The sequence below is a fragment of the Lepidochelys olivacea genome (genome assembly GCF_965140295.1).
Source record: "Lepidochelys olivacea isolate rLepOli2 genome assembly, chromosome: 3".
Lineage (NCBI taxonomy): Eukaryota > Metazoa > Chordata > Testudines > Cheloniidae > Lepidochelys > Lepidochelys olivacea.
In genome coordinates this window covers 106903695-106920955 of record NC_140413.1, presented here as the reverse complement: position 1 = coordinate 106920955, position 17261 = coordinate 106903695, and the positions used below count along the sequence as shown (strand labels likewise).

The window sequence follows — 17261 nt, the reverse complement described above, 5'->3', positions numbered from 1 at the left end:
AATTTAGCCACATTAGGTCAATTTTTAAATGAATGCATCTACACAATCAACCCCTTTCCGTCGACCTAAAGGGTTCATAAAATCGACTTCTGTGGTCTTCCCCGACGAGGGGAGTAGTGCTAAAATCGACCTTGCTGGGTCGAATTTGGGGTAGTGCAGACGCAATTCAGTGGTATTGGCCTCCCGAAGCTATCCCAGAGTGCTCCAATGTGACCACTCTGGACAGCGCTTTGAACTCCGATGCGCTAGCCGGGTACACAGGAAAAGCGCCAGGAAATTTTGAATTTCATTTTCTGTTTGGTCAGAGTGGCGAGCACAGCAGCACAAGTGACCATTCAGTTCCACCCCCAGAATCACAAACGAGCTCCAGCATGGACCGAAAGGGAGACCCTGGATCTGATTGCTGTATGGGGAGAAGAATGTGTGCAGGCCGAACTTCAATCAAAAAGAAGAAATGCTATATATATGCCAAAATCGCACAGGGCATGGCAGAGAGAGGCTACAACAGGGACACACAGCAGTGCTGCATGAAAGTGGAACTCAGGCAAGCCTACCAAAAGACAAAGGAGGCAAACGGTCGCTCTGGGTCAGAGCCCCATAAATGCTGTTTCTATGATCAGCTGCATGGCATTTTAGGGGGGGACCCTACCACTACCCCACCACTGTCCGTGGACACCTGCAAGGGGGAGTCTCATGCAACAGAGAGGGGGATTTTGTGGAGGAGGAGGAGAATGTGCAGCAGGCAAGCAGTGAATCCATTCTCCCTGGCAGCCAGGACCTTCTACATCACCCTGGAGCCAATACCCTCCCAAGGTGGGATTCCCGACCCTGAAGTTGGAGAAGGCAGCTCTGGTGAGTGCACACTTGTAACTACAGTACAGGGTTTAAAAGCAATAGTGTTTAATGTTTGATTTGCCCTGAAGAATTGGGATGCATTTGCGGCTAGTACAGCTACTGGAAAAGTCTGTTAACGTGTCTGGGGATGGAGCGGGAATCCTCCAGGGACATCTCCATGAAGCTCTCCTGGAGGTACTCTGAAAGTCTTTGCAGAAAGTTTCTGGGGAGGGCTGCCTTATTTCGTCCTCCACAGTAGGACACTTTACAATGCCAAGCCAGTAGCAAGTGGTCTGGAATCATTGCAGCACAAAGCATGGCAGCGAATGGTCCTGGGTTTTGGTTGCATTCAAGCAATATTTGGTCTTTATCTTTCTGTGTTAGCCTCAGGAGAGTGATACCATTCATGGTCACCTGGTTGAAATGGGAATTTTTGTAAGGGAAAAGTAAAAGGACCCCATTCATGCTGGGTTGTTTGTGCTTGGCTAAAAGGGATCATCCCAGAGAATAGCTACATGGTGGGGAGGGGGAGATGTGTGCTGCACATCCACCTGAAAACCGCAGCCCCTCCTTCTAAATGTGAAACCCAACCGGCATTGCTTGCTGTGGGAAAGGATGGCGCTGCAGTTTGAAACCATTCCCACATGTTATGAAGGCGTAAGAAGCCAACCCCGCTTACCAAAAGGCTTACCGTGGCTGCCTGGAAACAGAATTCTTTTGCCCAGCCATTTGTGATGTCACCATACTGCCAGGCGCTCAATATAAAAGGCAAAATACAACCTTGTACCTAAAGCACAAGTACTGTCTGCTGTGAATTGCTTGATTCACTGTGAAAGTCTCCCTTTTGTTCTCAGAAATGTATCATCTTAAATTTTACTCTCCCTTTTTATCTCCCCCAGGTGCAAATGTCTACGCTCCCCCTATCATCTTCGTCCCCTGAGGTTATCGCAGATGAGAGGTGAAAAAAACGCACTCGCAATGACATGTTTTCCGAGCTCATGCAGACCTCCCGCACTGATATGACACAGCTTAATGCACGGAGGCATTCAGTGGCAGAGGCCAGGAAAGCATTAAGTGAGCGCGAAGAGCAGAGGCAGGAAGTGATGCTGAGGCTAATGGGGGAGCAAACTGACACGATGAAGCATCTGTTGGAGCTGCAGGAAAGCCAACAAGAGCACAGACCCCCTCTGCATCCATTGTATAACCACCTGCCCTCCTCCAAGTTCCATATCCTCCTCACCCAGATGCCCAAGAACGAGGGGGGGAGGCTCCAGGCACCCAGCCACTCCACTCCAGAGAATGGCCCAAGCAACAGAAGGCTGTCATTCACAGTTTTGATTTGTAGTGTTGCTACAATAAGCAATGTGCCCTTATCCTTCCCTCCTCCCGCACCCCACTCCACCCGAGCTACCTTGTCAGTTATCTCACTTTTTTTAATTAATAAAGAGAGAATGCATGGTTTCAAAACAATAGTGACTTTATTTCCTTTGCCAGCTGTGACCAAAGAGGGGAGGATGGCTGGTTTACAAGGAATTAAAATAAACAAAGGGGGTGGGTTTGCAGCAAGGAGAAATGCACACAACTGTCACACCATAGCCTGACCAGTCATGAAACTGGTTTTCAAAGCCTCTCTGATGCACAGTGCGCCTAGCTGTGCTTTTCTAATCGCCCTAGTTTCTGGCTGCTCAAAATTGGTTGCCAAGCAATTTGCCTCAACTTCCCACCCCACCATAAATATCTCTCCCTTACTCTCTCAGATATTATGGAGCATACAGCAAGCAGCAATAACAATGCGAATGTTGGTTGCGCTGAGGTCTAAACTAGTCAGCAAACAGCGCCAGCAGGCTTTTAAACGTCCAAAGGCACATTCTACCACCATTCTGCACTTTCTCAGCCTATATTTGAACCGCTCCTTACTACTGTCCAGGCTGCCTGTGTACAGCTTCATGAGCCATGGGAGCAAGGGGTAGGATGGGTCCCCAAAGATAACTATTGGCATTTCAACATCCCCAACAGTAATTTTCTGGTCTGGGAAGTAAGTCCCTTCTTGCAACTGGTCGAACAGCTCGGAGTTCCTAAAGATGTGAGCATCATGCATCTTTCCAAACCATCCCACACTGATGTTGTTGAAATGTCCCTTGTGATCCACCAGTGCTAGCAGCACCATTGAGAAGTACCCCTTGCGGTTTACATACTGGTTGGCAAGGTGGTCCGGTGCCAAGATAGAGATATGTGTTCCGTCTGTCACCCCACCACAGTTAGGAAACCCCATTGCAGAAAAGCCATCCACTATGACCTGCACATTTCCCAGAGTCACTACCTTTGATAGCAGAACCTCAGTGATTGCGTTGGCTATTTGGATCACAGCAGTCCCCATAGTAGACTTGCCCACTCCAAATTGATTCCCAACTGACCGGTAGTCAGGCGTTGCAAGCTTCCACAGGGCTATTGCCACTCATTTCTCAACTGTCAGGGAAGCTCTCATCTTGGTATTCCTGGCTTCAGGGCAGGGGAAAGCAACTCACAAAGTTCAAGGAAAGTGGCCTTACGCATGTGGAAGTTTCGCACCCACTGTGAATCATCCCATACCCGCAACACTTTGCGGTCCCACCAATCTGTGCTTGTTTGCTGGGCCGAGAATCGGCGTTCCACTGTATCAACCAGCCCCACTGCAGCCATGATGTCCCAATTGCCACATCCCGTGCTTTCAGGAATGTCTGTGTCCATGTCCTCATCACAATTGTCCTCGTGCTGGCGTCTCTTAGCCCAGTTCTGCACATACTCCAGGATAATGTGCGAGGTGTTTACAATGCTCACAACAACAGAGGTGAACTGAGCGGATTCCATGATTGCCGTGGTATGGCACAGGTAACCCAGGAAAAAAGGTGCGAAACGATTGTCTGCCATTGCTTTCACGGATGGAGGGAGGGGCGACTGATGACATGTACCCAAAACCACCCTCGACAATGTTTTTGCCCCATCAGGCACTGGGAGCTTAACCCAGAATTCCAATGGGCAGCAGAGACTGCAGGAACTGTGAGATAGCTACCCACAGTGCACCACTCTGTAAGTCGATGCTAGCCACGGTAGTGAGGACACTCCGCCGACTTAATGTGCTTAGTGGGGACATACACAATCGACTATAAAATCAATTTCTAAAAATCAAGTCCTATAAAATCGACCTAATTTTGTAGTGTAGACATACCCTCTGGAGGGTGAAATCCAACCTAACCCCAGTGTAGACAGTGCTAGGTCAATGGGGGAATTCTTCCTTTGCTCTAAATAATGCTTAGCTTCTCAGAAAGGTAGATTCCCATCACTGACAGAAGAAGCCTTTCCATTGACGTAGATAGTACCTATGCTGAAGTGCTGCAGGTGAGCCACTACAGTGTTTTAAGCATAGACATACACTAAGTGCTGGGACTGATGTTCCCTCAATGTTTTCTCTCTGCAAAACCAATAACTCTTAGAGCTTATGTCCTCTGAAGACATTCTCCTCCACTTTTATCTCCTTACTCCCACCCACCTTCTTCATCCTCTCTTACTAACTATCCTTCCTTATTCTCTCATTTATTTTTTAACATTCTCTTCTTTTCCTCATTTTCCCCCTTTCACTTTCTCTCTCATTCATCTTTCTCTGCTCCTCTATGCAGCCTCTCTCTAGCTGAAGGGAATATTGAGCCCACTCCTCTTCTCCCCACCCCCTTTTACATGAACTGCTGAATGGGAGGAGAGCCCTATTCCACCATCCAGCAGTCCCTTTTCCTTACTTTGCCTGCTGGTCAGCCCCACCTCTGTGTGCTGCACCAGACTGTCCTGGTCTGTCCACTTCCTATTTAATACGTCCATTTGGCCTGTGTGAGTGGGTTTTTCAAGTCTTGAGCTACAGTTGATGCAAGTTTGGAGTACTTAGTGTTAGCATCTACCAAGCATAATTCTTGTCTCAGCTGATTGATTAGTTCAGAGAGAGATTGAAAAAGACTTATAGTTAAGCACTTGTGGACATGTAATATATGGCTCTGAAGTATTTGTATAAAATGACAATACTTGTATTGCTTTAATTACTATGCTGGAAATAGCGAAGTAAATTTTGGGTTGCTACTTAATTTGGAAAGACATTTTCATGGATAACTGCCTAATTGGGAATTATAAAATGAGCAGATAGTCACTGTGAATTCATGTCACTTGTTTGTTCCGTTACCGTGGTGTGGGAAACGGTCTCCTGCAAAAATAAAAATTAATTAGGCAGGACAGGATAGAGATTAGTCATTTAGCTATTAGAGGGGCTTCTAGATGAGCATGCAAACCCTAAGTATTGCAACATCAAAGAACAAAGTCATCTTACACTGAATTTCTTTGCTCTTGTGGATGAAGGCAAGGTGAGGGTGGGAGGAAGTTCGATGAGAAGTATTTGAAGCTTAAAATGGTATTTTTTTTCAGTGTGGGTCACACCCCACCTTAGCACTGAGGTCAACATGTTGTTCTTAGTATGCTGAGTGCACACATAGGTGAGAATGTGAAAGGTTTTGCTTGAACTCTGGTGTCCCCGTTAGCATATTATGCTACTTACTAAACTGTTGGGTTGTTCCTTGGTTATATTTAACAAAATTGTTAAAGCATTTTGTATTCAAAGGGTAATATTCAAATATAGATTGAACATTAAACATTCAAAACAAAAATTCATAGCAAAACAAAAATTAGTCTACACAATAACTAACAAATTGTATGAAGAATTTAGTTTACTTTTAATGACAATAGTACCAGTGTATTTAATTTTTATTTAATAAAATAGCTATAAGAACCAGCAAAATTAATCCACATAACGTTAATTCCCTCATATTAGTTGTGATTGCAAATGTGTGTAAGTTCTTAAAAGTTTTTTTTTTTACAAGTATACTATACAACAAATTGCATAATTTGACTTCACTGGCAGTGGACTAGGAAGACCATTTACAGGTCAGGATTCAGAGGGATGGCAGAGCTATTTAACAAGATTATTTCTCACTCAGCCTAGTAACAAAATTTATTCCAAGGGGAGACCGAGTAAAGCTGTGTACCTCTTAGCTTGGTAAAGTTGCATGTGTAGACTTCAAAAATGGGTTTATAATGAAATTACTGCTAAATCTGACTGTAACTGAACATCCCTTGGTAGTATCATAGTAAAATAGCTTACTAGCGACTTATGTAGAAAAGATTCATCAAGATTAAAGTGGATGAGTAATAAATGTGTTTATGCAATACTTAGCTAAGTCTTGAGAAATAAAGGCTGAATTATGGTTTCTACTGTGAAGATAAAAAAGGCACCACTTTACTGTCTGTATGCATTGTTGTATCTAAATGCTTTAGTGAAGTTTTTAACTTCTAGATCTATAGATGAAGCACCCTAAGTGCAAAGACTTTTAAGAACTTTTCAAGCATGCCTGGAATTTATAATGGATTAAATTTGTACAGTAAGCAAAACTGTAATAGAAAGTATAATTAACAAGCCTATATATTTATGGAAGAATGAGCTGAATTCTTTCTTGCATATCAGTAGAATAAACTAAGTCACAATTGCAGAACCAAACTGTCATCTTGCATGCATGGAACCCTATAGAAAATTGTGTGGTTCCATAGGTGTAACAGGATTTGTGATGTAGAATTTTACAGAATTTAGCAGGAGCCAAAAAAAAGAAATCTCAGGTTGCATTTGCTTGTAAATTGCACCAAACTCAGTATGTAAGTCATGGAGAGACAACAGATATGAAATTCCATGGTATCTTTTAGAATAGAATTACATTTTAAGCTAGTCATTTTTAAGTATTCTTTTTTGTATAATAAAAAATACCCTATACTATTAATATATATCATTGTTTTAACAGTAAAGGACCTCCCTCTGCCCAGATTTGTTGTTCCAAAGAACGAACAGGAATCGAGACACACAGCCTTGTATTCTTCAGATGCAGATAACTCAACCCCATATTCAGGCGTAATTCCTCCCCCACCTGGCCGTGTTCAAGTAAAAAAAGGCTCTGTGAGCCATGATGCAGTCCAGCAACGTACATCAGCAGATCAACAGGTAACTAAAACTTAAGTGAATTTTATTCGTGGTATGGTGTCAGCATAGTGGTGTGCGTCCCACTAGCGTTACTACACTATTCTTTTGGATTAGCTTCTTTAAAACAAATTCATGCAAGTGTTACTAAATATATGCAAAAAGAAAAGGAGTACTTGTGGCACCTTAGAGACTAACAAACTTATTTGAGCATAAGCTTTCGTGAGCTACAGCTCGTTTCATGGGATGCAACTGAAAGCTTATGCTCAAATAAATTTGTTAGTCTCTAAGGTGCCACAAGTATGCCTTTTCTTTTTGCGAATACAGACTAACACGGCTGCTACTCTGAAACTAAATATATGAAAACTTTATTATTATTTATTTCAGTTACGCAGTGCTTGTAAGTGTTTGTGGTGTGAGACAGGTTTTCTGCTCAGATCTGCTTAAAATCTAAGTCTGGAAATATTACCAATGATAACTGATGAAGTATTGAATGGGAAGGGAGAATGAGGGTTATGGCTTATTGTGAGGGGTCACATGATAGTTTGGTTTGGTTTATGTAGGTTCGTTCTCTTAAAAAAAAAAAACAATATATAGTGTTTAAGTTCATAATTGATACTACAACCCCTAATCATTTCAAATCAAGCTAAGTTTTTAAAGATTTAAAATCTGTTGCCTGGATCCCAAATGGTGGCATTTAATGTCATTTCACAGGTGTTGCAGGTGCACTTCCAAAATTGCTACACTTCTAGTTAAAGTATATATTTATACACACCCAAGCAATCAGGCTTCACACATGTCCAGTTTTTGACTATGAACAAATTTGTAATGTATTAAACATAAATTATCTAGATATAAATTTATTGTCTCAAAGACAAGTCAGCAGTTCTTTTTGGACCTGGTGGTGGGGATGGTAAAAATTCCCCTCCTCGTTCCCTTAAAAATGCGACACTATTTAAGAAACAGGTGTTCTAACCTTTCCTTGGAACGTATTTATCTGTATCTTACTATTCAGTAGTTTAGCACTCTGCTTTATAGATTAAATCAACAGATGAGAACCAGAACATTGCTAACATCATAAATACTAATCAGATTCTACAGTTAAATGTGTTACTTAATTAATTCATCTTATTTCAACATCTGTGTTTTGTTTTTGAGGGAATGAGAGTAAACCTTCAGTGACCTAAGCACTTTATTCCACTTCAGTAAAAGCAAGCATGCGTGAATTCTTGGTGAAGATCACTCTGCAAGAATGTAACTAGAGCTCCTGATTCTTTTGCATAAGAACAAAAAAGACACTGGTGTGCATTAAAGTGGGATTTTTTCATTAGTATGTTGATGATTTTTAGAACACCACCAGTAAACATGACCAACGTTTACTCACTAGTTTCTTTAATTCTCCTACTAAGGGATAAGCTGAGTAAAGAGGAGAAATGGCAAGAGAATACACCTATGACTTAATTGTGCTTTCTGACAATTCCTTGTTTAGGGACTTCCTGGCTTGTTGAGTTTTTGGGACTTTATCTCTTCTCCATGCTTAGAAGATAGAATACACTTCCTAAATAAAAGCCAGGAAGGGTGTCATATGGAGTGCAACTATTGAAAATTGGTTTTAGGCCCATACTCCTGTGCATACGCTAACTCTCCCATTTTTCCCATTTTCCTCCCCATTGTATGCTTTCTCCTGGGCTCCATCAGGGGAGTTGAGACACCCACAGAAAGTAGGGATGAGACATGCTACCTAGAAACTTGGGGTGTATGTTGGCAATAGAGCAGCTTAGTCTGTGTGCAGCAGTGCGGCTTTCAAAGTGGGAGCAGCCTGTGGTAAAAGGAGCAGGGCAAGCAGCACTGGCATTGCAGAAGATAGTTTGGCCGTTATGATCCTAGCTTTCCTGGAGCTCTGGACAGATAGGTGTGAAGCAGCCCCCTAGAGTGCGTCTCCCATTAAAGAATGAAGAATCTCAGATCTTCTCCTGCATGTTGCTCCTGTGGATGGGTATAACATTCTTAATGGACCTAACCTGGCATTTTTCTAGGTTTCGCTGAGATAGCATCTGTGTCCACTACCCCGGTTATGGTGTCTGGTTTCTTTATTTCCTCTTTAATAGCAGCTGCAGTTTCTGATCTAAGACTTATCAAGTTGCCAGTTATTTTAAAATCATAAACCCAAGAGTTTTTTGTGCCTTCAAGTCCTAGTGCAAGGAACTTAATGTCTAGTAACATTATATTTACTGGCTTTCAAAGTATGCCTATCTCTCTTAAAATATGCATGTTAAGTATTGTATTGTCATGACATGTACACATGAACATACCATATGATCAAGAAACTCAACTTGTACAACTCTTAACATATGTGGAAGTTCTGCCGCAGATAAAGGACAATATATGGATTATTGTTGTATGCTCTATGTCCCAAATAATAAAGGATTCTCCTTTGTGAAACTGTTTCTGCAAATCCCTACAACAAATTTGCATTAGAAGACAGTGTAACATTAGGATCTTGCACACCAATTGTGGTTCCAAACAGTGGTTATAAATGAGGCTATTCTTTTCCCAGCACTGCTTTGGAACATCTATTCCAAGTTTCTTCTCTCTTTCTGGTGGTCTAGATAGTTTCTAGTAACTGTGTCACTATATTACCCTAGCTACAAATGTTTTTCTGTTAGTATAGTTGGTGGCCTGATTGGGAGATGCATAGGTGCTTCATCTTGAGAAGGTACACCTTTTACATTGTGGTAAAATACTGACAGCTGATTAACATGTTTAGTATCCCTGCTGTTTGTAGAGGAATATCTTTAAAGGGCATTCAGCCTTGTGCAGTATTCACTCAGCTTGAGGAGGGAGTAGAGCCAAATGATAAAAGGTTGTTCTTTTGGTGAAGGCCTCAAGGGCTTGTTCCTAAGAATCCCAGAGGCTGAAACCTATAGATTTTTCTACAGATCTGATCCGTACAGGTTCCCTGCAGTGGATCAGTATGAAGAACTCTCATTAGAATATAAACAGTCCTTTGTTCCATTGATGGACATCCTTATTGAACAAGGAACAAAGCAGGGAGATGATCTGAGGAAGGGGAAAGTGGCTTCTTAGAAGAGAAACAGTCCTAGTACTTAAAGCTCTTTTCAGTGACTTGTTGGGATTCCCTATTTGATTTGCATCTATTTCGGTGTAATCTCTCTAAAATCAGACTAGTAAATGTTGCCCTCAGGTGGATTGGTTTTGAAGGTTCCTAGAGCTTGGTAATGAAGATGCTGTCTGATCTGGTACACCATTGGAAGTTATATGTGGTCTCTGGAGGGCTTTAGGTTTGTAATGTGATATTGGACATTCTCTTGATTTAGAGAGAGTCAGTCTGGGGTTGGGTGCCCTATTCAAAAGTACTAGTCTTATTTCTATAAAAATCTAGTTGTGCCTTTGAACCTGTTAGTATTGGGATAAGTTGGCTGCTCTGTAAATCTGCATTCCAGATGTGGCTTTTCAAGTTTGAATATCAGGCTGTGATCTGAAGGGCAGATGCATAGTTCTTTGAGACTTCCCTCCTTGGTTCTGATTTCGCCCATTAAGATTTGAGTAGCTGTCTAGGCATTGTCTGGCTGGTTGGAGACAGTTTTTCCTCATGATCCTTTTTATCAATTTAATTTCTGTGGGGCAAGTGACTTATGTGGCCCCAGTATCTTCTTACTCAGTTTTCAGAGTAGCAGCCGTGTTAGTCTGTATTTGCAAAAAGAAAAGGAGTACTTGTGGCACCTTAGAGACTAACAAATTTATTTGAACATAAGCTGTAGCTCATGAAAGCTTATGCTCAGATAGATTTGTTAGTCTCTAAGGTGCCACAAGTACTCCTTTTCTTCTTACTCAGAGTTCTTTTCGTGTCTTGTCAAAGGTACAGGGACATGTTGAGTCACTTAATTTGTCTCCAAAGTCCAGACAGATAGCACAGACTCCTAATCTTCTGGAAGCTAGTCTGCCTCAGTTGATACTTTTGGAGGAGGAAGGGGAGGGATAGGTGACTGGAGAGCTTCATGAAACTTCTGAGCATTCTGTAGATCACTCTCTGGTGTTTTTTCTTCATAATGAGATCATAGCAGGGTCTTTCAGGAAATGAAGGAACATCTACTTGGGTTTTGGAGACTAACAATGGCTTTGCTAAGTAATGGAGCTGGTCAAAACTTCTTGGCATTTCAATAAAAACTAATTGCATAACAAAAAAGCACTTTTCTAATAGCTTTAACTAATAAAAGGCTATTGAGTCTACTCTGAAGGTCTGGCCATAGGCACTGATGTTCTAATGTGCTTGGGGGTGCTCCACTCCAGGCCCCGCCCCCACACCACCCCTTCTGCCCAAGGCCCCTCTTCGCCCTGCCTCACCTCTTCCTGCCCCATTTAGTCCCCTCCCCCGAGCACACCCTGCCCTCGCTCCTCCCCAGCGCCTCCTGCATGCTGTGGAACAGCTGATCTGTGGCAGGCAGGAGGTGCTGATCGGCGGGACTACCAGTGGGTGCTAAGCACCCACCATGTTTTTTTCTGTGGGTGCTCCAGCCCTGGAGTCGGCACCTATGGGCAATACCCTATCACTGTTGTGACTGCCTAGAGGTGGATAGATCAGATTTAGCAATCCCAGATAAGGGGGCTGGGGTTGGTCTCTGCTGCAGGAGAACCAATTCAAGACCTGTGTGCAGGGGGTTAACGGTTAGGGTGGCTTAATGGTAGGATTAATACTTAACAGTTTACTGTTTAATATTTTACATCTCTAGTTCATTCTCATTTGGTTGGTAATAACAATGAAAGCATGTTGATTTTCAGCCAGCCCTGGGTGTTAAATTGAACACTGCTTGTTAGCTGTTTGGATTTATCGATACACATTAATTTAAGCAATTATGTAGCTTAAAGTACTTCTATTCAGAGTTTTACTTTTTAAATGTTTTAATGTGATGAATGCCATACTTTATTTACTAGATTTTTGTATTTGATTTGTGTCAAACTGTATGCAGATGGAAATTTGAAATTCAATTAAAGGTATGAAAGCAGCATTTTAAAATTGTTTATTAGTAGGGCTGTCAATTGCAGTTAACTGAAGCAGTTAACACAAAACAAATTAGATTTTAAAAGCGTGATTAATCGCAGTTTTAATTGCACTGTTAATAGAATACCAATTTAAATTGGTATTCTAAATATTTTGGGATGTTTTCCACAGTTTCAAATATATTGATTTCAGTAACAACACAAAATACAAAGTGTACAGTGCTCACTTTATTACTTTTTATTACAAATATTTGCACTGTAAAAAATAGTATTTTTCAATTCACTTCCGTACAAGTACTGTAGTGCAGTCTCTTTATTGTGAAAGTGCAACTTACAAATGTAGAATTTTTTTACATAACTGCACTCATAAACAAAACATGTAAAATTTTAGTCTACAAGTCCACTGAGTTCTACTTTTTGTTCAGCTAAGACAAATAAGTTTGTTTACATTTACGGGAGATAATGCTACCCACTTATTTACAATGTCACCTGAAAGTGAGAACAGGTGTTCACATGACGCTGTTGTAGCAGGCGTTGCAAGGTAATTTACATGCCGGATATGCTAAACATTTGTATGCCTTCATACTTTGACCAACATTCCAGAGGACATGCTTCCATGCTGATGACGCTAATTTAAAAAAAAAAAATGTTAATTAAATTTGTGACTGAACTCCTTGGGGGAGAATTGTATGTCTTCTGCTCTGTGGTTTTACCCACATTCTACCATGTATTTCATGTTATGGCAGTCTCAGATGACGACCAAGCATATGTTAGATTTAAGAACTCTTTCACTGCAGATATGACGAAACGCAAGGGAGGTACCAATATGAGATTTCTAAAGACAGCTACAGCACTCGATCCAAGGTTTAAGAAACTGAAGTGCCGTCCACAATCTGAGAGGGACAAGGCATGGAAAACATGCTGTCAAAGCCTTAGAGCAACACGCAGAACTACAGAACCTGAATCACCAAAAAAGAAAATCCACCTTCTGTGGGTGGCGTCTGACTAAGATGATGAAAATGAAGGTGCACAGCTTTGGGTCATTATCAAGTAGAACACAGCTGTTCTCGCTTTCAGGTGACATTGTAAATAAGAAGTGGGCAGCAAACATTATCACCAGTAAATGTAAACAAACTTGTTTGTCGTAGCACAGTGGCTCTCAACCTTTCAAGACTACTGTACCCCTTTCAGGAGTCTGATTTGTCTTGTGTATCCCCAAATTTTACCTCACTTAAACTACTTGCTTACAAAATCAGACCTAAAAATACAAAGGTGTTACAGCACACTATTACTAAAAAATTGCTTACTTTCTCATTTTTGTCATATAATTATAAAATAAATCAATTGGAATATAAATATTGTACTTGCATTTCAATGTATAGTACATAGAGCAGTATAAAGTCATTGAATGAAATCTTAATTTGTACTATCTTTGCTAGTGCTTTTTATGTAGCCTGTTGTAAAACTAGGCAAATATCTAAATGTACCCCCTGGAAGACCTCTGCATACCCTCTGGGATAGGCGTACCCCTGGTTGAGAACCGTTTTAGCAGTTGGCTGAACAAAAGGTAGGACTGAGTGGACTTGTAGGCTCTGAAATTTTAAGTGTTTTGTTTTTGAGTAGTTATTTTTTTTTTTAAATTACATTTATAAGTTGCACTTTCCAGATAGAGATTTCACTGCAATACTTCCATGAAAATGAATTGAAAAATACAATTATCTTTTTTACAGTACAAATATTTGTAATCAAAACTAATATAAAGTGAGCACTGTATACTTTGTATTCTGTGTGGTAATTGAAATATATTTGAAAATGTAGGGGAAAAATCCAAAAATATTTATAATTTTAAATTGGTGGTGGTGTTAAACAGTGCGCTTAAAACTGTGATTAATTGCAATTATTTTTGTAATTGTTTGAGAGCCCGATTTTAGTTAAATAAAATTACCTTAAACATTATGGGTGCATAAGAAAAACAAGTTTATCAAAACAAATTTTGCCTTCAAAACTGATTTATTAAACAAAGGAACTATTAAAGGTAGTGAATTGAGTGATTGTTTCTGGTCACCCTGGGCCAGATTTTCAAAGGCATTTGGGTGCTTAGTAGGATTTTCAAAAGTGCCAAAGCAGGTTAGGTGCCTAACTCCAGTTGAAATCTATGGGAGTACGAACCTAAGCAGGATCAGTGCTTTTGAAAAGCATAATTAAGCATGTATTTGCATCTTTAAGACCCTAAATACCTTTGACAATCTGGCTCCATTCCTTCGGTTTTAGAATTCAATCTCATCCTTTCCCAGGAAAACAAGTTTTCTCGCTTTTTTCAACTCCCGGTTGATTTCTTAGCTTTGAATGAAGTAATCCACATGTAGAAAATACTCTGCACTTCCAGCTAAACTGAAACCAAAAGCTTTTCTGTAGAAGAAACTAAAAGTATGTATGTTTGGAAAAGAATAAAGACTAAAAATAATAAGATACTGCAGTGCAGTACATAAGATTGTGATATATTTAAAGCTTGAGGAGGCCTAAGAAGTTACATTCCCCCAAAAATTCTGTAATTAAAAAGGCAGCACCATTTAATTAACTGATGCAGCATATTTTTATGTAGTTTTCATAATTTATAAGTTTAGGCCTTAATGTAGGTTCTTGTTTGAGCAGTGTCCCTATGGATGCTCCACTTCAGGTGTGCATGTGCCCCACGCACCCCACCTTTGATTGGAGATTTTTATTATCAGTGTCTCTGTCCCACGAATGTGCTGCTGATAATCGTGCCCAGCAGTAAGACTATATCAGGCTGAATGGGCAACCTGCCCTCAGTTCCTTCTGAACTGCATCGACCTGCCACAGAATTTATCATGTCTGCATGTGCGTTCCTCATGCAGAGTTCGTTCTACTTAGGGCTTGTCTACACGTAGTATTGCGACAATGCAGCTGTGCTGTTGCAGCTCTTAGTGAAGATGCTATCTATGCCAATGGGAGAGCTTCTCCCTTCAGCATAGGTACTCCACCTACCCAAGAGGTGGCACTATGTCAATGGGAGAAGGCTTCCCGTAGACATAACTCCCACTGTAGACAGTGCTATGTTGACATAACTACGTTGTTTGGGGGTGTGGATTTTCCACATCTCTGAGCAACGTAGTTATACTGACATAAGTTTGTAGTGTTGACCAGGGCTTAGTTTGTTAGTTGTAGGTAGTTACTGGTTGCTGAAAAGATTTTTATTTCCTCCACGGAAATCTGCTTGTGACAGGCATTTCCAGTTCACCAAGGTTTAAATATTATCTCGTGTAAAAAGGCTGTCCTAGTCCGTGAAGCGCACTGTGTTTGCTGACTGGGAAAGTCACACATCCCACGGAAGTGTAACTTCTGTTTTGGCCCTCAAATCCAGGGCACGAAATAACCAGGAACTCAAGCTGCAGCTGTTAATAGATTGTTAAATCTAGGGTGCTCCACTACCTGTCCTCCTTCCTCTCTGCTTCAAGGCTTCCTTCTGAGGCTCGGCGTTAGAGAAGGAACTGAGGGTAGTTTGCCCATGTAGCATCGTGTAGCCTCGGTGCAGTGCATGAGGATATCAGCAGTGCATGTGCAGAATGAATGGATACTACTAGTGAAAATCTTCGATCACAGGTGCATGGGGCACGTGTGCACCTAAAGTGGAGAACCCAGATAGGGACACATGTTGAAGAACCACAGTTACTGCTTTGTCATAATTTCAAGTTTAATTAACAGGTTTATTTTTAAAAAGAAAAATGGACTTAATATAAATTTAAAAAAAAATCAAATTTAAATTAATCTGATTTTAAAAATTCATCTGTTTTTATCCACTCTACCTAGACCTCATTTAGATGGTGAGGGAGGTTCCATAGTTTATATCTCAAGAGGTCCACAAGTTCTTCTCTGGGCAGGATGAAACCTTATAAGAATTCTGTCATTTGTGGGATTTTGGAGGAGGGGGAAAGGAAGCCCAAAAAGGGGGATAATCCTTGCCCCAATTATCCAACTAGGAAAAGAGCCTACTGTATATACACATCTGTTACACATCAGGCCAAGAAGCCCACACAAGGTGGATAAGGCCCTAGTGGCTAGGGAAATTGTGCTCAACCTTTTTTGACCTGTAACTGAATATCTTTTTGCTGAAAATTTCCATAATTTGTGGTGGGGTTCTGCAGGAGGTGGTCCTTCAGAGATTTACCACCTAAGGCCTCCTTCTGAACTTAACTTTAAAAAACAAACTAATAAAAAACAACAAAATTTCATTGTGTAGAAGGAAGCTCACTTACCAGTAACTGAACTGGAGTTTTCGAAGTACGCTGTCTCTGTAGATTCCCACTGACTATCCTTCCTTCCATGTTTCTTTGGAAGTTTTTTTTTGTAGCTCATAGTGAAGATAAAACTGAGATATTTAAATGTCAGGCCTCCCTTGCAACCAAATTGCAAACCATAACTGCCAAATACACAGGGCCTGCCTGTAACCCAGTGGACATGGAAACCAAAGGAAAAGGGATGAGAAAACAGTTTGTAACAAGCAGCATAGAAATTAATGAATCATGGCCCTAAAGGTTTTGTTTTAGAATCTGTTGTGAAATTATCACGTGTAGATTGAAACCTGTGTTGAGGAATGGGAAGCGTTTGGGATTCTTGCACTATCAATTGTATTAACTGTAGAGTATTAAACTCTCACAGCATACTGGTTTATGCATTTTTGGCAAGATGAAAAAGGTAGTGTCTGAGACTAGGATAGTCTAATTCACCCACAAACAATAGGGCTCAGTCTAGTCTAGACATTCAGTCTTGAAGTTGGGCAACCAAACATCAGGTTTAACGGTTGACAAACTATTTCTTAGATGCATGTCCTGTTTTAATTTCTGGGTAAAATTTTCTTGGATATTTTTCTTTCTGAAGCTGACCCCAGCTGCTTTAGCATTATAGCTTATATATCTATTCAGCATTAATCTTGCTGCCTTAAGGGTAAACTGTAGAGCAAAAGAAAACTTGTGACTTTTATTGCCCATTTAATATATAAAGTGCCTCAGTGTGCAGTTGTCTTATACTGAAATCAGGTACTGATGTTTTTTAAGCTCTTTGCTCTCTGATTCACCTTTCTTTGATGTCATTATAGTGTTATTTATGTTTATAGATCAAAAAGGAGTAGTGAACAGTACACTCTTTTTTTGTTTACCAGTTCACCTTTAAACTGGCTACATGGGAGGTTGGACCTTGTCTGTAGCTGTATGGGCTAGTTAACATGGAAACACTATTCTTAATTAATAAAAATCTTCCTCGTTTCTTGAAGCATTATTTAAAGGGGCATTTCAGTTTTTTCTGTGCTGTTTTTTAAGATATCAGGGAGTCAATAACTTCTGTCTTATACTGTTCCCTG

General features: G+C 40.7%; 1 protein-coding gene across 8 annotated transcripts in view; it reads left to right on the top strand.

Annotated features, from left to right (window-relative positions):
• Positions 1 to 17261, top strand: part of REPS1 (RALBP1 associated Eps domain containing 1) — a 106860-nt gene that overhangs the window by 25531 nt on the left and 64068 nt on the right. For all 8 annotated transcript variants that reach the window (XM_084624615.1, XM_084624612.1, XM_084624611.1 and 5 more), the window contains exon 3: positions 6696 to 6892. In XM_084624615.1, coding sequence (XP_084480741.1) covers positions 6696 to 6892 — 197 coding nt within the window. The remainder of the gene's footprint in view (positions 1 to 6695; positions 6893 to 17261) is intronic.